At 40.4% G+C, this 26,564-nt stretch overlaps 1 protein-coding gene across 2 annotated transcripts in view; it reads right to left on the bottom strand.

The window, feature by feature from the left end:
* Nucleotides 1–3,140: 3,140 nt before the first annotated feature.
* Nucleotides 3,141–26,564, bottom strand: part of nt5c3a (5'-nucleotidase, cytosolic IIIA) — a 34,352-nt gene continuing 10,928 nt past the window's right edge. The window contains exons 1-9 of one of the 2 annotated variants that reach the window (XM_067981859.1): nucleotides 20,583–20,845; nucleotides 12,298–12,396; nucleotides 11,154–11,223; nucleotides 10,149–10,195; nucleotides 9,984–10,069; nucleotides 8,232–8,321; nucleotides 6,712–6,874; nucleotides 5,802–6,002; nucleotides 3,141–3,888 (exon numbers count right to left, since the gene is read on the bottom strand). In XM_067981859.1, coding sequence (XP_067837960.1) covers nucleotides 3,787–3,888; nucleotides 5,802–6,002; nucleotides 6,712–6,874; nucleotides 8,232–8,321; nucleotides 9,984–10,069; nucleotides 10,149–10,195; nucleotides 11,154–11,223; nucleotides 12,298–12,396; nucleotides 20,583–20,792 — 1,068 coding nt within the window. In that variant the 5' untranslated portion in view covers nucleotides 20,793–20,845 and the 3' untranslated portion in view covers nucleotides 3,141–3,786. Of the gene's footprint in view, nucleotides 3,889–5,801; nucleotides 6,003–6,711; nucleotides 6,875–8,231; nucleotides 8,322–9,983; nucleotides 10,070–10,148; nucleotides 10,196–11,153; nucleotides 11,224–12,297; nucleotides 12,397–20,582; nucleotides 20,846–26,564 lie in introns of those variants that run through there. The other variant, XM_067981852.1, reaches the window with a different exon arrangement.

Raw genomic sequence — 26,564 nt, 5'->3', positions numbered from 1 at the left:
CCATTTCCTTATTTTCATTTACAATATCACCATTATCAGTTTTTAAGGGGCCCAAATTGCTCTTGGCCACCCTCTTTTTCCTAATATAATTGTAAAAATTATTTGTGTTGATCTTTATATCCCTTGCAAGTTTCTTTTCATACTCCCTTTTCTCACCCTTTGCTGTTCTTTGTATCTCTCCCAGTCGCCAGGAACTGTGCTGTTTTTTGCATTTTTGTACGCTTTTTCTTTTAGTTTTATGTTGTCCCTTACCTCTTTTGTCGTCCAAGTAGAGCTCTTGCTCCTTAGGGGTATAAACTGGTTCTGTATCACGTTAAATTCTTTTTTGAACACCTCCCACTGATCTTCTGTCGTATTAACCATTAACCGATTTGCCCAGTTTACTGTGGACAGTCTCTGTCTCATCCCGCTGAAGTTGGCCTTACCTAAATTTAGAATCTTAGTAGCTGTTACGGGTTCCTCCCTTTCAAACACAATGTTGAACTTGATCATATTATGATCGCTATTAGATAAATATTCACACAGTTAGGCTGTTAACTAAATCTGGCCTATTACTCAGTATAAAATCTAATATCGCCTGTCCCCTTGTTGGTTCTAGGACATATTGTTGCAGAAAGCTGTTCTGGACACACAAAATTTGCTACCTTTCTGACATGAGCTCGTCTGCTTATCCGAATCAATATGAAAGTTAAAATCCCCCATTAAAACCACTATCTTTGCTACATGTTTGTCTAATCGCTGCATTTATACATTCTGCCACTTCGCAGCTGCTACCAGGCGGCCTATACACAACTCCCACTGCAGTCTTAAATCAATTTCTATTTCTTAACTCTACCCACAAAGTCTACACTGCCTGTTTACCTCTCGTTATATCCTTTCTTATCATTGAAGTAATTTAGTTCTTAATCACTAAGGCTACTCCTCTCCCTCTACCAGTTTCCCTATCATTATAACCTGGTATATTCATGTCCCAGTCCTGACTGTGTTGCAGCCATGTCTTACCCTCTAAGTTGAATTTGTGCCTGCAATTCATTCAACTTGATCCTCATACTCCATGCATTTGTATAAAGAACACTTAATTTGGGCCACACACCCTACAAGTCATTCTGCTTTTAATGTTTTTCTCACACATTTCTTATTTCTCTCTCCTAGTTACTTTACATGTAGTGCCTAAAGCATAATTTCTGACTATCACTCTACTCTCTTCCTTTTCATTTGTTTTAAAATTATTTATACTACCTTTTCCACCTGAGCCTGTGGCTGTGAAGGTCTTTGCGGCGTTCAGAGGTCATGAAAGGTGCTAGATAAATACAAGTTCCTTCCTTCTTATCGGATTTGTTTCCATGGCATTCATTTTTTTTCCCCTCCAGATGTTGGCTTCGCTGGCAAGGCTGCATTTATTGCCCAGCCCTAGTTGCCCTGAGAAGGTGGTGGTGGACCTTCTACTTGAACTACTGCAGTCTGTGTGATAATATTGCTTCCGCAGTGGTGTTAGGTGGGGAATTCCAGGATATTAAGATGGTGACAATGAAGGAATGGCAATTTATATCCAAGGGACCAGGAGGGTGGTGCTGTCGAAGTAACCTTTGTGAGTTGCTGCAGTGCATCCTGTAGGTCACACACACTGCAGCCACAGTACGATGGTGTTGAACGTGGGGCAATTATTTGAACAGGAAGTCTAAGACTGGGGAGAAATCATTGTAGCTGGATTATGGAAAGGGAACCCAAGAAATCACTTCAAACAAGTTCTACATTTTGGCTGAAAGTTATAAAATATGTTGATATAAAGTTAACCAATTTCTAGCAGGTTTACAATCTAAGGGAATTAAAATCTGCATCATGGAAATCATTAAACCAAGTCCTACTATTAAAAATAAAGCAGCTTTAGAGAGTCTCCAAGATGATCCATCAAGTCTGCTTCTTGCATTATGGACAGTCAATGCAAGGGCCAACAGATTTCATTGTATTGTTGAGAAGTTATTGAAATTTCAGACTCAAATTTTAAAATACAAAATAGCTTGTTACCTGCACCAACTGCTGAATCCAGTGTAGGTGATAACTGTTGCAAATGTGTGGACTTGCTTGTTCCATATCCCTTTAGAAAATTCAGATGGTTGTTTGCATTCGAGAGATCAAAAGGGCATTTTGTTCTGAAGTTCAAAGCGAATTTTGCTGATGGGAAATTAAGGTTGTGGCACCTTCAGAGGAGAGTTTTTAATAGTAAGCTGATTGGATCAGGTAAACCTCACTGAGCTCCACATGAATCTTTATTTGGATAATGTTGCTAATTCTATTAATGAATGTAGTCTGGTCAGCCTCATCTGATAACCTTACTTCCAACAGATGGAGGTTACATCAGCATTGTCAATTGTATTACTGAAGGTAGTTTCAGCAAGGCTCATAGGAACAGGATTAGGCCATTCAGCCCCTCGAGCCTGCTCCGCCATTTGATAAGATCATGGCTGATCTGTGATCTAACTCCATATACCTGCCTTTGGCCCATATCCCTTAATACCTTTAGTTGCCAAAAAGCTATCTATCTCACATTTAAATTTAGCAATTGAGCTAGTATCAATTGCTGTTTGCGGAAGAGAGTTCCAAACTTCTACCGCCCTTTGTGTGTAGAAATGTTTTCTAATCTCGCTCCTGAAAGGTCTGGCTCTAATTTTTAGACTGTGCCCCCTACTCCTAAAATCCCCAACCAGCGGAAATAGTTTCTCTCTATCCACCCTATCTGTTCCCCTTAATATCTTATAAACTTCGATCAGATCACCCCTTAACCTTCGAAACTCCAGACAATACAACCCCAATTTGTGTAATCTCTCCTCGTAACTTAACCCTTGAAGTCCGGGTATCATTCTAGTAAACCTACGCTGCACTCCCTCCAAGTCCAATATGTCCTTCCGAAGGTGCGGTGCCCAGAACTGCTCACAGTACTCCAGGTGCGGTCTAACCAGGGTTTTGTGTAGCTGCAGCATAACTTCTGCCCCCTTGTACTCTAGTCCTCTAGATATAAAGGCCACACAGTATCAAAAGGATTGAGGTGCTAAAAGAGGGCAGTAGAATAACCTCTAAAAATTGCATAGAGAGGGGAGAGTTTATTGCAGTGCATTAAGGACTTTAAGAAAGCAAACCCAAAGTTAAAAAAAGCACTCTCCACCAATTTAATGTACCCTACAACTATTTCTTTCATGTACATCATTAGTTTTAAAATATAGGGATGACAATGTCCGACAGTTAGGCAACACAAGGTATAACCAAGTAAACCAAAAACATCCACAGAATTATCTACAACTACAGAATGTTTGCAAAAAAATAAATAAATAAGAACTGCCTCAACACTCATTCTCTTGGATAGGACAACTTGTGATAGTTACATGCAGGCGATGTGGTTACTTAGTAAACCAAGCTTACAATACTCAAACCTTATTAAACAATGTTTACTGCAATACATCACAGATGGAAATGTTTTAAAATGTTAAAGTCAGAATTGAAACTATTAAATCTAGAGGTAGACTAAATCTGTGAAGCAGGCCTATGGCTGACCTAGATTTATAACTGCCTATCTTAGTAAAGAACGGGTAAAATTCTCTTCATTCATTGTGTGGACACATTATTCATTGTTACTTTTGTGCAAAATTTAAAAATACATACTTTCTTCAGTTCAAGATGTTGAAGAATGAGCAGCATTTTCAATAAATGGGGCTGATCAATTAAACAAAACAAGTGGTAGAAGAGTATTTCAGTTCCAAGCTCCTACAAGCCGGAAGGTCTTCAGTCCTCTTATCACAGGATCTTCTGAAGGATAGCGTTGATTAGATCTAATGTCTCTTCTCTCACCAGTACTATATCGTAAGAGTCCATGTACTTTTCTAAACATTCTTCCACCTATGCATATTTAAAAAAGATACTCAAGTTTAGAGCTTTTTACATTCTATTCTGGGATGTTAGATGTGACATAGTGGACAGGGAATGGTGTTAATTTAAAGATAAAACACTCATCAGTTTGCCATGTAAGAACTTAACGTTCAATAACAAAGAAGAGTAATGGCATCAGTACACTGCATAGTCAGGCCACGGTATGCTTGCTAAGCTGCTTGCTACTATTATATGGATACTGAATTGATTTACATCCACTCCTTTGAAATAGAAACACGAAGCAGCAAAATGGAGAACAATCGGCCAACAGAAATGTGAATGTCGATGTGAATATTAATCATCTGCAGTTTCAAAAAAGCATATCAACGGAAATCTATTAAATTCTGCACAATTGCAACTCTTCTTGCAGATTCCATTGCAAATTGAAATAATATAAAAAACAGAAAATGCTGGAGAAGCTCAGCAAGTCAGGCAGCATCTGTGGAGAAAGAAACAGAGTTAATGTTTCAGGTCGAAGACCTTTCGTCAGCTAGGCTCTGTACTTGCTTAAAAACTTTAACTCTTAACATCGTCCGGATCTGAAGAAAGGTCTTCGACCTGAAATGTTAACTCTGTTTCTTTCTCCACAGATGCTGCCTGACTTGCTGAGCTTCACCAGCATTTTCTGTTTTTATTTCAGATTTCCAGCACAGGATGTGGGCGTCGCTGGCAAGGCCAGCATTTATTGCCCATCCCTAATTACCCTTGAGAAGGTGGTGGTGAGATGCCTTCTTGAACCGCTGCAGTCTGTGTGGTGAAGGTTCTCCCACAGTGCTGTTAGGAAGGGAGTTCCAGGATTTTGACCCAGCGACGATGAAGGAACGGCGATATATTTCCAAGTCGGGATGGTGTGTGACTTGGAGGGGAATGTGCAGGTGGTGTTGTTCCCATGTGCCTGCTGCTCTTGTCCTTCTAGGTGGTAGAGGTCGCGGGTTTGGGAGGTGCTGTCGAAGAAGCCTTGGCGAGTTGCTGCAATGCCTCCTGTGGATGGTACACACTGCAGCCACGGTACGCCGATGATGAAGGGAGTGAATGTTTAGGGTGGTGGATGGGGTGCCAATTGAGCGGGCTGCTTTGTCCTGGATGGTGTCGAGCTTATTGAGAGGTTGCGAATGGAACTGAACACTGTGCAATCATCAGTGAACATCCCCATTTCTGACCTTATGATGGAGGGAAGGTCATTGATGAAGCAGCAGAAGATGGTTGGGCCTAGGACGCTGCCCTGAGGAACTCCTGCAGCAATGTCCTGGGGCTGAGATGATTGGCCTCCAACAACCACTACCATCTTCCTTTGTGCTAGGTATGACTCCAGCCACTGGAGAGTTTTCCCCGATTCCCACTGACTTCAATTTTACTAGGGTGCCTTGGTGCCACACTTTTGGTCAAATTGAAATAATGTCTGATTCTATTAGCATAGTTTTAACATTTGCCATATCAAATTTAGAACAAGCCACCCTAACAGAATTGGCTAGTAGGAAGTCAAAATAGTTTATGTGGCAAAGGAAGTGGATGTGTTCCGGCCACTGACTACATGGCTGTTGTTAGTCCAACGCTCCTGTGAAGCACCTTGGGACGTTTTACTATGTTAAAGGCACTATATAAATGCAAGTTGTTGTTGTTGTAGTCCAATAGCACATTACATAAAATAGCTATAATATCAAGCCCAGCACTGCCACATCAGAATTACATTACAAGAATACTGCAGAATCAACAGGAGTTCCACTTTCAAGAAACGTGAATGTTAGTAAATGAGTGGCTCATTGAGATTCTGCTGATTTACTTCGCTTATTTGATGAAAAAACACAAGCATGGGAAAATGCTACAGATTTCCATTGACCCTGGTTAGAATTAAAAACGTAATGACTTGTCATAAAATTCCTTACTTTATCATTTAAGAATCCAATCTTGAGAATGCTTTCGACATTTTGAACGCCATCTGCCATACTTAAGTCTCCCAGTGAATCTCCCAGAAGAACGATGTTACAATTCTCCTTAAGTTGGTTAAAGTACTCAGAGCTCCTTAAGGCTCCGTCATGTTTATTGTAAACATGGATGAGTTCACCTTTAAAGCCTTTCAGAACACCCTGAAATAGAAAAGGTCAGCTGAATCACTTTGGTTATCTCATTAAGCAGGTTGTCTTTTTCAGCTAATAGCAAAGACTCCAGTTTTCATGAGCTCATAACATGTACACATGTAGGGCGACTTATTTTGATCATAAAAAAGGATTAAAAGTCATTAACTATTAAAGGCAACGATGACTGACTAAAAATGTGATTCAGCAGATAAAAGTGTCGTCACTGTTGTAATGTAGGGAAACGCAGCAGCCAATTTACACACCACAAGATGCCACAAACAGCAATGAGATAAATGACCAGTATACCTGTTTGGCTAATGTTGGTTGAATGATAAATATTGGCCACACAAAGTGTTTGCCTGTTCAAATGGATGTAAAAGACCCCATGAGACTATCCGAAGAGCAGGGGAGTTCTCCCAGTGTCCAGGCCAATATTTATCATTCAACCAACATTAGCCAAACATGTATACTGGTCATTTATCTCATTGCTGTTTGCAGCATCTTGTGGTGTGTAAATTGGCTGCTGCGTTTCCCTACATTATAACAGTGACTACACTTCAAAAGTACTTCATTGGCTGTGAAGCACTTTGGGGCGTCCTGAGGTTATGATAGGGGCTATATAAATGCAAGTTCTTTCTTTCTTGCACTGGGTTATTAACTTCCCAATATTGCAAACAATTGTAGCACACAGAATTAAACATTAAGACTACCAACTTACCTTCTCATCAAAATCCATGAAGTTGGAGACTACTTTCACATTAGAGTGGAAGACACCAGCCTGGGTAATAATCTCCTCCAATACATCACCAATACCAGCTGAGAATATGAACACTGGGATATTGTGTTCATTCAGTTTATCAAAGAACAGCTCATAACCATCTCTGGAATGGGACAACACATTTCAAAGCACAAAGCTCAAATCAAACTTGATTCAACAATTTAAAAAAAAAACTACAAGCTATCGTAATAAATATTTAAAGTGCCAGTCACAGCTTTTACTCTTAATAGACACTTTAGCTTTATTTAGCAAGCGAAGGATTAAAAGTCATATCATCCAAAGGCATGTGGCAGACCCGAGCACAACAGTACAACTCTTCATTTCCCCATGCAAGTAAATATTAGATCTTAGCCAAATCAACCATTTGGAAGGAGGAGTCACCCAGTGGTACATTTTCATGCAGCTCCTATTAGCAGATTCAACAGCAACACTGCCAGAGATATGGGAATAAGTCAATCACTTCCCCTCAGTCAGGAATGGTGTACAGCATGCACAGAGTGGAATGACAGGAAGAAGAGTGAAGTTATCTTCTAAGGTGGGTGGGGGGGGGGGGGGGGGGGGGGGGGGAGATGGAGTAGCGTGCTCCTATTGCAAATTTCAACTTGGTAGCACAATTGGAACAAAATACCCCCAAAAAGCACAGGTCATCTTCAGAGTCAATTGAGCACTGGATACTTCGCCAGAAGTCTATGGTTTCACACAACTTCTCCGAAACACAAGTCCACTCAAGGTTTATGGTATTAAGATGTGGCGTTCCTCATTATTAATCAGGCAGAAACTTTTTATGCAGCCTCTCTCCTCACTATCTGGACATAAGTTTCTTTACACCATTTTGCTGTAAATGCTTGTGAACCTGGAAGACCTACAGAGATCTAATCGTCATCACACAAAGATCAAGCACTGATCCTAGACCTTTCTCAGGTTTCCAGACAGATGAGAACTGTGCAACATAATACCGCAACAGTGACCATCCAAATAAACCTGGCAGCAGTTACATCGTGACCAGCCTGAACTGATGGTCACTACACAATTATGTAGATTTGAGACAAATTCTTCAGATTTCATATTTAAGTAACTCTTAAAATTTTCTGCAAACTGACTAAACAATGCTGGTAGTAAGCATTGTAGATAATCTTACAAATAATATGAATTGATTATATGTGAAATGTTAATACTGTCATATCAAATGACACACCTGAACTTTCCAAGCTGTTAGCTCTTACTGCCCATTTTTATAGCTCAAATCACTAAATATCTGTATAACATATTTAAATAGAACAGCAGTATAACATTGTGCAGAAAATACTTCTGGAGGATCACGTAACCACACTGAGTGGCAATTATTTACGACACAATAAAAGGTTTATAAAATATGATGCTGGAATGAATTGCTCTTCTGTTATTATACGTGTGCTAATTAAGGACTGCATCCTCCACCTCATCCGAAGCCCTTGCAGTACCTCAGCATCACTTCCGATTCCCTCACCACAGCAGCCAGTTTGCCTTTCTGGATACCTTGTTCAATCAGTAAATTATGGGCTTTTGTCCACCTGCAGAAGAGAGCTTTTATCTTGAAAGCTGTTGGTACATATAATACTGGAAACACAAAAAATGCAGAGAACTTAAGGAAGGAATTCCTTTTATCTCATTGTAGAGATACTTATGTTGCCAATCAAAAACTGAAGTGTAAATAACACAGACACTTAGCTGGCTAGTCTCAAAGAGCAGTACTTAAAAAAAACATGTAATTGAAAATTGAATGCACCCTTCATTCCCAATAAATTGGCCTTTATTGCAAGGGGGTTGGAGTACAAGAGTAAGGAAGTCTTACTACAACTGGACAGAGCTTTGGTGAGACCACACCTGGAGTACTGTGCAGTTTTGCTCTCCTTACCTAAGGAAGGATATACTTGCCTTAGAGGCGGTGCAACAAAAGTTCACTAGATTGATCTCTGGGATGAGACGGTTGTCCAATGAGGAGCAATTGAGTAGAATGGGCTTATACTCTCTGGAGTTTAGAAGAATAATAGGTGATCTCATTGAAACATATAAGATTATGAGGGGGCTTGACAAGGTAGATGCTGAGAGGCTGTTTCCCTGGCTGGAGTCTAGAACTAGGGGGGGCATAGTCTCAGGATAAGGGGTCGGCCATTTAGGACTGAGATGAGGAGGAATATCTTCACTCAGAGGGTTGTGAATCTTTGGAATTCTCTACCCCAGAGGGCTGTGGATGCTCAGTCGTTGAGTAAATTCGAGACTGAGATCGATAGATTTTTGGACACTAAGGGAATCAAGGGATACTGGGATCGGGTGGGAAAATGGAGTTGAGGTCAAAGATCAGCCATGATCTTATTGAATGGCGGAGCAGGCTCAAGGGGCAGTATGGCCTACTCCTGCTCCTATTTCTTACGTTCTATTAAATTTGGAGCATATTACACACTATACAGGTTGTAGGTCCAATCATTTGAACATGCCTGAAAACACTGGATTTCAATCAAGATGTTAAAGGGACATAAAAAAATCTACCATTAGCACAGACTTTAAAAATAATTTAGGTTTTAAACAAAATACCCTTTTTCCCTTCGATGATAATTTAAATTTCATATCTACTTTTATTGCTGGACCAGTAATACAATGAACGCACTCAGGCTCAAAGCCCCCAAAGGCAGCAGGATGGCACCGAGTGCGGACTGGAATGATGGGGGAGTTCTCAATAGTCATTCTCAAGCTACTGCCCTGTGCCCTTTGGGGACTGGCTCAGAATGGCACTGACAAATGGTACATCAAAAGGGGTTGTAGTGTGAAAAATGTAACTTTGAAGCAACATCTCTCCAGTCCCACACTACATGGTTACATAGGGACATAGGTTGACTCTTAATACTCTCTGAAGCGATCTAGCTGGCCACTCACTACCAGTGATGGCTACAAAGCAGATAGCTCACCATCACCCTCTCATGAGACGGCCTACTCAATACAACGGTTATAAATGTGGCCTTGCCAGCATCACCCAAATCCCCAGAACAAATGATTTAAAAAATACCACTCTGGAAAGGACAGCAATTGCTTCACAGTAATGAGAGAAACCAACAGTTTTTGGTTCACACGTAGCCATAATTTTGCAAGACAGGTCATTAGGTTGTATGTTATGAAATGAAAATACAGCTACCTTTTCAGATTCAAAAATTTTATGAAAGTGAAACTCAAGGACTTACCATTCAACCATGAAAGGGTACTTTTCCTCAGCACTAATGGAAGGATCAACTTCAATCGGATAGTATGTATTCCTAATTTGAAGCAACTATAAGAAAGAAAAATACAAATTAAAAATGAAAGCATGACATGTGAAAGAAAATAAAGTTTTTTTGTTGAAAAAATACCTTTTTCCTACAGTCCTCTGTGATTAACTTGCAGTTGTCAATGATGTCTGTTAAAATAAAATAAAGTTAAAGCGAATAATATAAATGTTCAACTATATGTATCAAAAATCGAGTACATAATTTCAAACTGTATACTTCTAGTCACTTTATTTGGCATAACTGTATTGAGTTAATGCTTGTATAAGAACCTTCATTAATACTCGATTCGACCTACATGGTTAAGAAACTTAGTTATCACAAGTGATCACAGGCTACCAATACTACTGTAACCTAACAAGCTTAATTGCTGCATATCAGTGAGCTCAGTCATTCAGACCAAGAAGGTGCAAGTCATGATCTGCGCTCAGTTAGCCGTTCTGAGGCAGAGCGATGCTAGCACCACTAAGGTTGGCTAATGGTGGATGAACAAAATTCAGATGAAGATTGATAAATCTGCCCAACAATGTCATCAGTGGTCACAGTGAAACGACAGAGTCACAGGTTGCCACATTAATGGGAAAATCTTATTAAAAACGCAACAGGTTAAACATCACCATATGGAAAAACCCAGAGACACTGTTGACGTAGAACCGTTGAATAGAAAGATGAAAGGATTTTCAATCTGATGAGTTGGTAAAACACGAGCTGTTCCAATACATGTCATGATACACATTAGCTCAATGGCAGTCGTTAGCTCTACTTGTTAAACTGGAGCCAGTGCATTGTTCTAGTGGTTGATTAGCACACTGCATTTGCCACTTTCAGATTAGTGACTCATTTAGAATTTTACTCTGCATTAACGCCGCTATATTTATAATGTAACTTAAAAATCCCAATAAAACAAAGGTATCAGTAAACCCATTTTGAAAAGGAACCAAGTATCTGAAGACAGGAATAAACAATACAGTTTAGTAAAAGGTCAATACTGATGTGACAAGTTAGAACTTGGTGGAAACAAATCTCCTGTTTTCCAGCAATCCTAAATCATCCAGTGACCGAATTTTACCATTACATCGAAGTACCTACTATGACAGGTTGGACATCTTTTCCCATTGTGCAAGAACTTGCTTAGTGTCATGTCAAAATCTGTGATTATCTGCAAAAAGCGCATTTAAAAACACAATTAGTGGAGACAACTGCACCCTAACACTATTCACAGCATACAGCCATGAAGTAGTTAAGAAAAAATACCAGGTTATTACAATTTACAGCAAGTTAATATTCATGCAAGTACCTTTTCCAATTAACTTCCAACAATATTACAAAGTACTTGATACTACACTGCACTAGATCAGGGTGTCCAAACTGCGGCCTGTAGTCACGTGACCAGAGCCCGGGCTTTTGCCTATCCAGCACTTGAAACTCAGACAACTCAGTTCTATTTGCATTTATATTTCTTATTCACTTTAATCTGTGGCCTGGAGATAAGGAAAGGGTCGTTCCTAGCACTGTTGCCTTCTGGTGAATTAACTATAAATCAGAACACCAAGATCAGCAGCTTGTTATATATGCAAATAGATGGATAATTGATCAATACTTTATGTATGGTCCCCAACGGCTCCATAATATGAACCTACATTGCCCACAAAAAAGGAACAGATAATCCTACACTAGACACTTCAGTGCTGTAATTTTGTAAAGCGTTTCATAAAACTAAATGCAATACCATAAAGTTACATAAATAAGATTAGCAACATGCTACAGAATGTCAAACATTTAGAAACAAATTCAGTGGTATAATAACCTATTTTACCGAAGATGTAGTTATAACTATTTATAGCTGTTAACAACAACTTGCATTTATATAGCACCTTTAACATAGTAAAACGTTTTCCAGTCAAAAGCCACCATCAGGTAACCGCTGCTCCAGCTCTTTCCCCTTTATGCAGGATGTTGCTCTCCCCCTTATGGCCTATTATACCACCTATTCCAATGGTGATATAATGTAGAGATGCCGGTGATGGACTGGGGTGGACAAATGTAAGGAATCTTACAACACCAGGTTATAGTCCAACAATTTTATTTTATAATCTGAGGAGTACCATTTACAAATCTAACAAACTTCCAGTTTTAAAATATAACAAACTTCCACTTTTGAAAGTCAGATTGAAGCTTGCAGCTTTGTTCTCAAACTCCCTCGATATCACCCCACTTTAGGTATGTTGCCTACCTGAAGTTTAGAAGCTCCTCCTTTGATAAGACCACATATGATTTCTTCCACTCTCTCAGGGTCCTTAATATGGACAGTTTTCTTCTGGAACTCTGGCATCTGTAGGATGGAGGTGGAGGAGAATTTACAATAATTAGTGGGCACTCGTCAGAACATATTTTACACAGAAATTACTTAAAGCTTCAATCCTCATAGACAGTAAATTTACATAAACCACTCATTAGACACTTCAGGTACGTGATAAAATCCAACGTTAAGGAACGGCGGAGTGAGGCAACGGCAGTGTGGAGCTAACACTAGTTATTCAGGAACGCAGCTTATGAAAGAGATGTGACAATTTACTGCAGCAAATCCATTTTGAACGCACAGAATTATAAAGAATGCTCAAAAGACTGGTCACTGTGTAACACTTTGTAGTGTAATCAAAATAAATCTCCATTTAAGTCGTTAGGCATCAATCATATCTCTGATTTGGTTTAATAAATACAGACATTTGGCAAGGTAACTAATCTTTTAAGAATGAGATTTACTAGTATATTTTATTTGAAATTAATTATGCTGTTCATCTAGATTAGCATTCATTAGGGTTGATGATCAAGTTTGAAATGGATTGCAGTCCCCATTAATACAGGGAAATGGTTTTATTAAGTTAAGACCCCAACCAACATAAAGAAAATTAAAATGATGCAATATCATTCATCTAGAGGAAATCTTGCCATTGGCAAACTACTGGAGGCAATAGCAGCTTATATTATATTCCTAAACTAGGTTAAAAATGATGATTTCTATCACAGAATTAAAGCTGATTACACAAGGCAAGGGTGAGAGTTAAGTTCAATTTCCAGTCACAATATGTTAACCCTTTAAATCTTATCTCTCAAATCACATTCCTAGAGGAAAATAATTCTAGCTCCAAACCTAGAGGCAGTTTGCCACACTTTTTTGGCATTTATCAGGTAGCTTACATGGCTACACTAAAATTTCCTAATCACATTATGTTTGTATACAGTTCAAGACACCCTCTGTTTTGAGCTCACGAGTGTGTTCACTTTCCTGTCACCAGATGATCTGTTGAAATTGCTTTGTAGGAACTACAGGGAAGAACTAGATATATCGTACCAGCCTGCAGGGAGTGCCAGCTTGCTTCATTTAGTAGTACGCTTGTCCAAGTCAGATGATTGTGGGCTCAATTCCCACTCTAGGATTTGAGCACAAAGTCCAGGCTGACACTTCAGTGCAGTACTGAAAGAGTGCTACATTGTCAGAGGTACCATCTTTCAGATGAGATGTTTAACAGAGGCCCCGTCTGCCTGTTTAAGTGGATGTTAAAGATCCCTTGAAGAGCAGTGAGTTAGGAACATAGGAATAGGAGTAGCCCATTCAGCCCCTCGTGCCTGCTCCGCCATTTGATAAGATCATGGCTGATCTGTGATCTAATTCCATATACCTGCCTTTGGCCCATATCCCTTAATACCTTTGGTTGCCAAAAAGCTATCTATCTCACATTTAAATTTAGCAATTGAGCTAGTATCAATTGCCGTTTGCGGAAGAGAGTTCCAAACTTCTACAACCCTTTGTATGTAGAAATGTTTTCTAATCTCGCTCCTGAAAGGTCTGGCTCTAATTTTTATACTGAACCCCCTACTCCTAAAATCCCCAACCAGCTGAAATAGTTTCTCTCTATCCACCCTATCTGTTCCCCTTAATATCTTATAAACTTCGATCAGATCACCCCTTAACCTTCGAAACTCTAGAGAATACAACCCCAATTTGTGTAATCTCTCCTCATAACTTAACCCTTGAAGTCCGGGTATCATTCTAGTAAACCTACGCTGCACTCCCTCCAAGTCCAATATGTTCTTCCGAAGGTGCGGTGCCCAGAACTGCTCACAGTACTCCAGGTGCGGTCCAACCACATGGTCTAACCAGGGTTTTGTATAGCTGCAGCATAACTTCTGCCCCCTTGTACTCTAGTCCTTTAGATATAAAGGCCAACATTCCATTTGCCTTCTTGATTATTTTCGTGACACTTCAATGATCTATGTACCTGAACCCCTAAGTCCCTTTGGACATCCACTGTTTTTAACTTTTTACCATTTAGAAAGTACCCTGTTATATCCTTTTTTGATCCAAAGTGGATGACCTCACATTTGTCTACACTGAATTCCATTTGCCACAGTTTTGCCCATTCACCTAATCTATCAATATCGCTTTGTAATTTTATGTTTTCATCTATACTGCTTACAATGCCACCAATCTTTGTGTCATTGGCAAACTTAGATATGAGACTTTCTATGCCTTCATCTAAGTTGTTAATAAATATTGTGAATAATTGAGGCCCCAAGACAGATCCCTGCGGGACTCCACTAGTCACATCCTGCCAACGTGAGTACCTACCCATTAGCCCTACTCTCTGTCGCCTTTCGCTCAGCCAACTTCCTAACCAAGTCCGTACTTTTCCGTCGATTCCATGGGCTTCTATCTTAGCTAACAGTCTCTTATGTGGGACCTTATCAAATGCCTTCTGGAAGTCCATATAAATAACATCCATTGACATTCCCCTGTCCACTACTTTAGTCACCTCTTCAAAAAATTCAATCAGGTTTGTCAGGCACGACCTACCTTCCACAAATCCATGCTGACTCTCTCTGATTAACTGAAAATTCTCGGTGTTCAGTCACCCTATCCTTAATTATAGACTCCAGCATTTTCCCCACAACAGATGTTAGGCTAACTGGTCTATAATTCCCCGGTTTCCCTCTCTCTCCTTTCTTAAAAAGCAGAGTGACATGTGCAATTTTCCAATCTAGAGGGACAGTTCCTGAATCTAGAGAACTTTGAAAGATTATAGTTAGGGCATCCGCAATGTGCTCACCTACTTCCTTTAAAACCCTTACCAACATTGCTCTCGCAACCAACATCACCAAAAAAAACCCAATTAACTCGTCATTTATCTCACTGCTGTTTTGGAACATCGCAGTTTTCACCTACATAGCAACAGTGCCTACACGTCAAAACAATTCATTGTACGTCAAATGCTTTGGGATATTGGATAGAGGAGATAAGGCGCTACAAATATGCAAATTGGTTTGTTCATATTATAGGTGGCACTGCATTCACACGTAACACGCAAGAGCGTAGGTAAAGATACCAGATAATGAAGTAAAATACAATAAGTACCATACAAAATGGTTGAAGTTCAAGTCTGAGCACTCCATTACCCACTCCCTACCTGAATGTTTGATAAAGATGTGCTGGAAAAAGCTTGGCTGAACACCCACTTTCTATCTACTGATGGAAAGTTTCCACACTTTGGTTTCAAAGAAACAATAATGTTGAAATGAAAATCTCATTCATAATTTTAGGTTTTCAGAAACTTGCAAAAATATGAGTTTAGAGATTTTAAGCAACAATCACTTTTCAACTACTCATAACCAGAAAAAGCAGTGCAACAAGCTGTGCTGCTATGAAGCATTCTTTACCGTAGTTTGGGAAATATTTCCTTCAATTATTGAATCTACTAGATAACTGTGATGCGGAGTTAGAATATAACACACATAAACTAGCAGTGATAACTACTGGAACATTGAGGCAGACATCAGAGGGTCTAAGCTGGTTAACACAATAGACCAACTTCAGATAAGAAATAGTAAAGGCAAGAAGTCACTTGTGGGAGTAGTTTATAGGCCCCCTAACAGTAACCACACTGTAGGACAGGGTACACAGGATGAAATAAAGGTGGCTTGTGAGAAAGGAACAGCGATAATCATGGGTGATTTTAATCTGCATGTCGATTGGAAGAATCTGACTGGCAAAGGTAGCCTGGAAGATGAGTTCATAGAGTGCTTTTGGGACAGTTCTAGAGCCAGAGAGCAGGCTATTCTAGATCTGGTAATGTGTAATGATACAGGATTAATTAATGACCTCATTGTAAAGGAACCTCTAGGTAGCAGTGATCACAATATGATTGAATTTTGCATTCAGTTTGAGGGAGAGAGAGTAGGTCTAAGACTAGTTTTTTTAAACTTAAATAAGGGCAATTATGAGGGCATGAAGGCAGAACTGGCTAAAGTGAACTGGGAAATTAGGTTAAGGGATAGGTCAGTAGAGATGCAGTGGCAGACATTTAAATGAGATATTTCATAACACTCAGCAAAGATACATTCCAGTGAGAAAGAAAGACTCCAGGGGAAGGACGTACCATCCGTGGCTAACTAAGGAAGTTAAAGATAGTATCAAATTGAAAGAAAAAGCATACAATTCTGTGAAGATTAGTGGCAGGTCAGAAGATTGGACAGAATATAAAAAACAGCAAAGAATGACTAAAAGAATAATAAGGAGGGAGAACGAGAGAAAGCTAGCTAGAAATAAAACAAACAGTAAATGTTTCTACAGGTATTTAAAAAGGAAAAGAATAAGTAAAGTGAGCATTGGTCCTCCAGAGAGAGAGTCTGGGGAATTAATAATGGAGAATAAGGAAATGGCGGATGAATTGAGCAGATATTTTGGGTCCATCTTCACCGTAGAAGGTACAAATAACATGCCAGAAATAATTGTGACTCGAGGTGAAAGAGAGGGAGGAGCTTAAAAACATTTACAATCACCAGGGAAAGGGTTCTGAAAAAGTTATTCGAACTAAAAGCTGACAAGTCCCCAGGTCCTGACGGACTTCATCCTAGGGTCTTAAAAGAAGCGGCTGCAGAGATAGTAGATGCATTCGTATTAATTTTCCAAAATTCTCTAGATTCTGGAAGGGTCCCATCAGATTGGAAAATAGCGAATGTAACTCCTCTATTCAAGGAGGGAGACAGAAAGCAGGAAACTACTGGCCAGTCAGCTTAACATCTGTCATAGGGAAAATGCTAGAATCTATTATTAGAATCTATTATTAAGGTGGTTATAGCAAAATCTCAATGCAATCAGGCAGAGTCAACATGGCTTTGTGAAAGGGAAATCGTGTTTGACTAATTTATTAGAGTTCTTTGAGGAAGTAACAAGCAACGTGGATAAAGGGGATCCTGTGGATGTGGTGTACTTGGATTTCCAGTAGACATTTGACAAGGTGCCACACAAAATAATAGCTCATGGTGTGGGGGGTAACATATTAGCATGGATAAAGGATTGGTTAGCTAACAGGAAACAGAGAGTAGGCATAAATGGGTCATTTTCAGGTTGGCAAGATGTAACGAGCGGAGTGCCACAGGGATCAGTGCTCGGGCCTCAACTATTTACAATCTATATCAATGACTTGGATGAAGGGACCAAATGTATGGTTGCTAAATTTGCTGATGACACAAAGGTAGGTAGGAAAGTAAGTTGTGAAGAGGATATAAAGAGTCTGCAAAGGGATATAGATAAAGTGAGTGGGCAAAAATTTGGCAGATGGAGTACAATGTGGGAAAATGTGAACTTGTCCACTTTGGCAGGAGGAATAGAAAAGCAGTATATTATTTAAATGGAGAGAGATTGCAGAACTCTGAGGTACAGAGGGATCTGGGTGTCCTAGTTCATGAATCACAAAAAGTTAGTGTGCAGGTACAGCAAGTGATTAGGAAGGCAAATGGAATGTTGTCATTTATTGCAAGAGGAATGGAATATAAAAGTAGAGATGTTTTGCTACAGTTGTACAGGGCATTGGTGAGACTACATCTAGAATACTGTATGCAGTTTTGGTCTCCCTACTTAAGAAAGGACATAATTGCTTTGGAGGCGGTTCAGAGAAGGTTCACTTGACTGATTCCTGGGATGAGGGGGTTATCTTTTGAGGAAAGGTTGGACAAGTTGAGCCTGTATACATTGGAGTTTAGAAAAATGAGAGCTGATCTTAATGAAACACAAGATCCTGAGGGGACTTGAAGGGGTAGATGCTGAGAGGATGTTTCCCCTTGTGGGAGAGACTAGAACTAGGGGCCACAGTTAAAAATAAGGGGTCTCCCATTTAAGACAGAGATGGGGAGAATCTTTTTCTCTCAGAGGGTCATGGGTCTGTGGAACTCCCTTCCCCAGAGAGCAGTTGACGGTCATTGAATATTTTTAAGGCTGATTTAGATAGATTCCTGATTAACAAGGGAGTCAAAGGTTATAGTAGCTCGACAGGAAAGTAGGATTGAGGTCACAATCAGATCAGCCATGATCTTATCAAGTGGTAGAGCAGGCTCGAGGGGCCGAATGGCCTACTCCTGTTCTTAATTCGTATGTTCGTATGTTCTTATTTTGCGTATCTGGTGAATTTTGCTGCATAAAACAGGGAGCCAGTCAGGATCTATAACACAATCTGGCTAATCTTGATAGAACTTTGGGCATTGTAAGCTGCCAGTCTACTTTCACCTGGATAAGTTATTCTTTTATTGGATTGCAGTGTATTCTCCTCTTTTATTGGACTCTAATGCACAATAACAAATGTTGAGACAGTGAGCCACTATAGGTTCCGAGGTTTTCTTTTGTTTAAGCAACCCCCTCAACCTATTGCCACACAACACATCCTTTCCATTTACTGTATACAGAGCCTCAGTCTGCATATGATGTTACAAAGCAATTCACTGGCGGGAGCCCAAGTCTTGAATCATGCAATCAAAAGGAGCTAATGTTAGAAGTGCGGCTAGTGGCAATTTCTAAGCCTGACTGGCTGCTGACTGTTGATCTAGATTTCAGCCATTGTTTTTGCCATCCGCTGTATAGCTCATACTACAAACCAACTTACTACCTGTGATACAGACATAACAAATAGAACAACATTTAATCAAACCACTGCATCAGTCTAAGTTAGTGGACTGCTACCCAGTTATACATTAGACAGTTTCTACAAAACAAAGCTGGAAACAAAAACCAAAAAAGCTGGAAACACTGGTTGATCAATATCCGTGGAGGGAACAGACAACTGATGTTTCAGGATCGTGCTCTTCAGAATAGAAAAATAAGAGAAGGATCGGGGGGGGGGGGGTGGAAAGAGAGGAAAAAGCAAAACCACGTGACAGATCATCTCAGTAGATGCATCAAATAAAAGAAGATGAGAGACAAATGGCACGTGAATAGCTAAAGTGGGAAGCCAAGAGAAATGAGGATGTGGGAGCGATGGAAAACATGGGATCAGGTTTGAAATTAAAACAGAGCTGGAAAAGTACAGAGGATCCACCAACCCTGAAAACAGAAAGGATAGGAACATGCCTGCTGGCACTATGTTCTGATGAAGGGTCGCCCATCACCCAAAGCACCAACCACCTTCCCCTGCCCTCAGACACCAACAGACCAACATCAACAACTACTGCTGTAATGGAACTGGAGGATACAGCTACAGACTGAAGTCAGTGTTTAGACACAGGCCTGCAGATAATGAGATATTTCCCCCTAAAGCACAGGATAAGTCATTATATTCACCAATACGCTTCCTACCAGACAGTACAACAGTACAACTTCTCATTATTTTGAAAAGCATATGTTTGAGGGTCCGTTTATAACATACATGCTTGTCACAAACATTCTAAAAGTACATCTATTTCTGGATAAAGGTTTTAATTCTAGTAATTACAATAGTAATCCCCACTGTAACCCTACACTCCATCAGTGCTGCTTTGTGGTGGCAAGTAGTTGCCACTGGCACAATCTATAAATTCCTGTTTCTGTCTGTCACTGTGTTTTTAAAGCAGCTTTCATGCATCTATCAGACACAGAAGAAAAAGTGTTCACTTCAGCTCACCATTGATAACAGGCTTTAGAATTGGGCTACACATTTTCCTAAAAGTGGAGCAAAGCAAAGCTACATTGCTAGAGAAATGTGTCTAATTTTTTTTTAAAAACCATCTGATTTTCTATTTGCAAATAAACAAGTTATCCAACAGGTTTAACCATCTCTGCATGTAAATACAGCACTCAAGACCAAATGTGACGGGCTGTGTTTTTTGTAAGTTATTCAAGCTCAAATTTCCACAAAGCATACTTCTTTAACATCTGCAAACTCTATTTATCCACTATCTGTGCTCTGTGCACAGTGCTCTGGGGGGAAGCTAACTTGTGACCTTTTAGGATGCATTAAGCTGATCTATGTCCAGCACAGTGACCTTTCGTAATCACTACAGCATTCAGCTGCTTTGGTAATTATGGATGTTTGTCTAAACAAGACCCGATACAAGAAGACACCCACAAAAAGATAATGTAGAAAATTGACTACACACTATTTTCACGCAGAGATACTACAAAAAAGGTAGTTAACGATTACCGAAGTAATGCCGCAAGTAACCACAGGCCGCCCTGCAAGATGAATATGGATTTTACTTCTGTTCAGTAGGTACCTGTGTGTGGTGTGCAGCCCAGTCTCGCCTTGTTAACCCTTGACTTCGTCCTGTAGTCACGACAGTGGTGGCCAGCAACATCCAGAGCCACAGTGCTTGCATACAACAGCTAACGGAGAAATAACCAATGAAACTACTTTTTAAAAACCTTCCAGGTCTGAGCCCAAATTCTGCATGGTAACACATATACTTGCAAATGGTTTGCAACATAAGCTGAGCACGGGTTTCTATCAGGTCGTCCTTGCTGCGATCGGCAGAAGTGATAGGAAAGATTTTGTTTATCAACAAAGCCCTTATATAAGGGCACAGTTATAGGACACAGCCCAAAATAGCAGAACCAATCGTTTTAATGCAGTGCCATGATGCAACAAACAGAAGGGCTTGTGAACAAGCCAGTGAGGGATTCTGTTTATCAGCTTGTGCCTGAATAAAACTTGTGACCTTTTAGGATGCATTAAGCTGACGCAAATGAGGTGGGCAAAATCCGAAACATTCTATAAACGCATACAGAACATGTTTAGTTGGATATGGAAGGACTGCATAAACTGGAGGGATATAAACAGCAAAAAACGAAGCTGCACATGGCAGAAATTGCTTGGAAAAGAACAGTAAGCTCAACAGCGCTCATCGTTGTTAGTAGCAAAATGGAATAGCAAGTTCCGGCGTTTGCACATGCGCAGTGAAACACAGAAATCCGGAACTTCCTCCTACTGGTTACCGATGATATGACAGCTTCGAATCAAAGGGACATCACAAACTGCAATCAGAGAAATCATTGAAAAAGCACCAACTTGCTCATCTGTCCAGCTGGAAAGTAACTAATATCGCCACAAAATAGGTACGCTTAAAAATACCAGGTCTAAACTAAGTTTTAATAGAGTGGTAAGTCTTAATGACTGCCAAACAACTAAAAATTAACTTTTAAAAATGTAGAGTTTCATTACTCCTTATTACAACAGTTTTTGGTAATTATAATTTTTTTTTGTTTTACTTTTCCCTTCTCTTATTTAATTGAATTATTTCTTGCCCTCTTTTTCTCGCTGTCTACAACTGTTTTTACAATGATTTTAATGTTGCACCGTTCACTTCCTGGTTTTCATGTTTGAAGCCTGCAGAAACAGTTTCATAGCTTGTCAAAAATGCCGCAATCTGATTGGTCAAGGGGAGAGCGATCCTCTCACTTCTCCCAGGGCCCTAGCTTAGCTTGAACTGATGCAGGGCTTTTCTCCGCTTCCTATTCGAGGAAGTGCCCGAAGTAAAGACCGTGGTAAGTTACCGTGGGTTAGTATAAATCTATGGAGCAGCGAGCAGCGAGCAGCGTTGGTTCGCCATTCTGAACAATTTCAGCCCCGCTGTGTTCAAAGCAACTGAAAGTACCTTGAATAATGTTCAACTGATGCAACATCACGAGTCGTATTTTGCAAAGAAATAGTAAAAAAAGAAAATTTGGATTGTTTTTCCTGCATCTTCCTTTCCCTTGGACAAGTTATTCTTTCAAGGATGCAACATTTCAAAAGATTGCATCATTTTACATTCAGCATTTTATTCAGTCATGCTCACCTAGTAATTTTGATCATTTTAAACTAGTATTATTAAAAACTAAGTCAATGTTGCAAAGTAATTAATTAACTCTTATCATACAAGTCCAAACTTTTCTACCAGTGCTTAAGATATTTGGAACATAAATGTTTCAAAGTCCAGCTTAAAAATTCCAATGGTTTAAAGTCTCACCCAAGACCTCTTGACAGCGCAGCACTGAAGTGTCAGCCTAGATTATGTGCTCAAGTCTCTGGTTTGAACCCACAACGTTCTGACTCGGAAGCAATAGTGCTACCACCGAGCCAAGGCCGACATCTAATTATCCATGAATTGAAATAACTAAATAAGTGGAATTAAAATATACACGAAAGGATACTGAATGGAAGACACTATAAAAACGAGATGCTCAGAGCCGCAGAGATAGTAAAGTGACAATACTATCAGCAAATTTAACTGACAATGATCCAGATTGAAAAGACGACCATTCCTGTCGAGGTGGATTCAAAGACTGACGCTGGTATGAAGCCAAGCATTTCTACTGCATTACAAGCAGTACATGGAGACAATAATGACCAAACAACTGGAAATTACCTGGCATGCAAGGGGGCTAGTAAGTGGAAATTTTAGAACCGATATCCTTCACGCAGTGATTGGTGTATGAATTAAACTTCCAAACTGAGTAGTCGAGGTGAAAAACCTGGAATTATTTAAGAAATGATGAAATGCTACCATGGGGGAAACTTCAGGATCTTCCCGGATAAACAAATTAAGATGGGTCTAATGAATTCCTCATCTGTAATTATCTTGTGATGAAAGTATGGAAGATGTATTTTTTGATTCCTCAATGCATAATCTTGGATAGTGTCTCACGCCCCTGTTATAACCAAGTAAAAATGCAGATTGAGAAAGTCACACACCATCCTGACTTGAACATATATCGCCATTCCTTCATCGTTGCTGGGTCAAAATCCTGGAAGTCCGTCCCTACCTAACAGCATTGCGGGAGCATCTTCGCCACATGGACTGCAGCAGTTTAAGGCGGCGGCTCACCACCTTATCAAGGAGCAACTAGGGATGGGCAATAAATGCCGGCCTTGCCAGCAATGCCCAGATCCCGACAATTAATTTTTTAAAAGTTACTTTCTGTACAGCTATTGCAAACTTCCTGTAGTTGTTTTTCAGAAATGACTAGAGAAGTAACCTTTCAAAATTATTACACAGCAACATTTATTTCACATTTTCATTGTCACATGATTTAAAGAATTAGTTCAATGTTTCCATTACAGGATAACATTTGCTCCCACTATTAACATTGTTAATTTTCTCTGTCCTCTTGTCAAGTTTGCATCATTTCTAATTTTTTTTTGTTAAACATGTCAATTTTCAGATGAAGGTAAAAACTGAAATTGAAAAAAATGAAATGGTTGGAATTAATACAGGTAGCAAATGTGGCTCTGGAAGTGAGATGGTACAAATGCTGCTCAGCGATAATTATGAAAGGCTACTTCTTGCATGTATTCTTTCAAAGGGCCAATCTAATAAATGCAAATTTAAACTAATATGTACTAAAAAGATACAAAATGCTTGAGCTATCTGTTCCAATATGCATTTCCATACTTCAGAAGATACAGAAAAATGCTCAACTCACTGTAAAGTTATAATTTATAGGGTCTGTTCTACAACATTGTGTTATCACCTTTATGCCTGAAAAGTCTGGATACATGTCACAACAAAGCAAATGTACTGTTCCCTGCGCTAGGTTTGGTGGCAACCAAAGTTAGAAAGTGGGCTGGAATGTCCTTGAACTCCATTCTGTCTCATTTCAAAAACTGAGCCTAATTATGTAAGTAAATATCGCAATTGTGGTGTTTTTGTGTAAGATAATAAATACATGACTGAGATCAATTACTCAATTTATAGTGAAATTATACTCTGGACCACACATCATTTCTCTAGAGTTGAATCCTTTGTATCAAGCAAGTAACTGCATACATGTCAATCTACAGAACTCCGAAAAACTGACTATCAACTGTGAAAAGGCTAAAATAAAAACAGAAAATGCTGGAAAAGCTCAGCAAGTGAGGCAGCATCTGTGGAGAAAGAAACATAGTTAACGTTTCAGGTCAAAGACCTTTCATCAGAAATGGAAGATGTTAAAGAGTTAAAGTTTTTAAGCAAGTACAGAGACAGGGAAGGGGGGGGGGTGGAGTGGAGGGGAGGAAAGAACAAAAGGGAAGGTCTGTGATAGGGTAGAGGGCGAGTGATTAAATGGCAAAAGGGATGTTGGTGCAAGGTAAGGAGGGTGGTAATGGGACAAGTTGAGAAACAAAAGATTGGTCTAGATTAGCTGTAAACGGCAATAGCAGAACTATTACCAGCACTTGCAGTCTGAAAAAAATGGGAACAGTGGTTATGATCTGAAGTTATTGAAATCAGTGTTGAGTTTGGAAGGTTGTAAAGTGCCTAAACGAAAGAAGAGGTGCTGTTCCTCGAGCTTACGTTGAGCTTCATTGGAACAGTGCAAGAGGCCGAGGACAGAGAGGTCAGAGTGGGATTGGGACAGGGAAATAAAATGGCAAGTGACTGGCAGGTCAGGGTCACTCTTTTTTCTTTATTCGTTCATGGGATGTGGGCATCACTGGCAAAGCTAGCATTTATTGCCCATCCCTAATTGCCCTTGAGAAGGTGGTGGTGAGCTGCCTTCTTGAACCGCTGCAGTCGGTGTGGTGAAGGTTCTCCCACAGTGCTGTTAGGTAGGGAGTTCCAGGATTTTGACCCAGCGATGATGAAGGAACCGCGATACATTTCCAAGTCGAGATGGTGTGTGACTTGGAGGGGAACGTGCAGGTGGTGTTGCTCTCATGTGCGCTGGTAGTGAAGGAGTGAATGTTTAGGGTGGTGGATGGGGTGCCAATCATGCGGGCTGCTTTGTTCTGGATAGTGTCGAGCTTCTTGAGCGTTGTTGGAGCTCCACTCATACAGGCAAGTGGAGAGTATTCCATCATTCTTGGACCTTGTAGATGGTGGAAAGGCTTTGGGGAGTCAGGAGGTGAGTCACTCGCCGCAGAATACCCAGCCTTTGACCTGCTCTTGTAGCCACAGTATTTATGAGGCTGGTCTAGTTAAGCTTGCAGACAGAGCGGAAGTGTTCAGCAAAGCGATCACCCCATCTGCGTTTGGTCTCCCCAATGTAGAGAAGACCGCATTGTGAGCAGTGAATACAATATATTAAATTGAAAGAAGCACAAGTAAACCGCTGCTTCATCTGGCAGGAGTGTTTGGGGCCCTGGATGGTGAGAATGGAGGAGCAGATATTGCATCTCCTGCGCTCGCACGGGAAGATACCAGGGGGAGGAGAGCGTGTGTGGGGGTGATGGAAGAGTGGACCAGGGTGTCGCGGAGGGAGCGGTCCCTTCGGAATGCTGAAAGAGTGGGGGGGGGGGGGGGGGGGGGGAAGGGGAAGATGTGTTTGGTGGTGGGATCGCGCTAGAGGTGGCGGAAATGGTGAAGGAGGATACGTTGAATGTGGAGGCTGTTGGAGTAGAAGGTGAGGACAAGGGGGATCCTCACATGGTTCTGGGAGGGAAGGGAAGGGAAGGGGTGAGGGCATAAGTGCGGGAAATAGGATGGCCACGGTCGAGTGCCCTGTCAACGACAGTAGAGGGGAATCCTCGGTTGAGGAAAAAGGAAGACGTACTGGAAGCGCTGGTGCGGAAGATGGTATCGTCAAAAGAAATGCGATGGAGACGGAGACGTTGGGAGAAGGGAATAGAGTCCTTACAAGAAGCAGGGTGGGAGGAAGTGTAATCAAGGTAGCTGTAGGAGTTGATGGGCTTATAATAGATATTGGTTGACAGCCTATCTCCAGAATCGGAGATAGAGAAGTCGAGGAAGGAAAGGGAAGAGTTGGAGATGGACCATGTGAAGGCGAGGGAAGGGTGGAAATTGGAACCAAAGTTGATGAAATTTTCCAGTTCAGGGCAAGAGCAGGAAACGACACCGATACAGTCATCAATGTAGTGGAAAAAGAGGTAAGGGAATGGACTTGAGCAAGACTGGAACAAGTATGTTCCAAGTATCCCACAAAAAGGCAGGCATAGCTGGGACCCATACAGGTTCCCATAGCGACACCTTTTATTCAAAGGGAGCTGACATAGCCCATATAAAGCGGACAACTCAAAAGCAAAACACAACTGCAAACCTCAATAAAGTCAAGACCAAGGCCAGTGCTTCAAGGCAACTGAATTACTTAAAATTCCTTTTTATTACCTTGGATTTCAGGATAAAAAAAAACTCAACTCAAGATTGCATTTTTGAAAATTGAAACCCAACTGCCTCATGACATACCAAAATAGTAATTACAATGGGAGTGCAAGGGAACATGAACTTGTCATGACTTAAGCTGTATCCAATATTTCATCAGTTGTATTATTGCGGGAGAAA

This window comes from Heptranchias perlo, chromosome 3 (assembly GCF_035084215.1).
Source record: "Heptranchias perlo isolate sHepPer1 chromosome 3, sHepPer1.hap1, whole genome shotgun sequence".
Lineage (NCBI taxonomy): Eukaryota > Metazoa > Chordata > Chondrichthyes > Hexanchiformes > Hexanchidae > Heptranchias > Heptranchias perlo.
The sequence above is the reverse complement of the archived record's forward strand: the minus strand, read 5'-3'. Positions and strand labels throughout refer to the sequence as shown.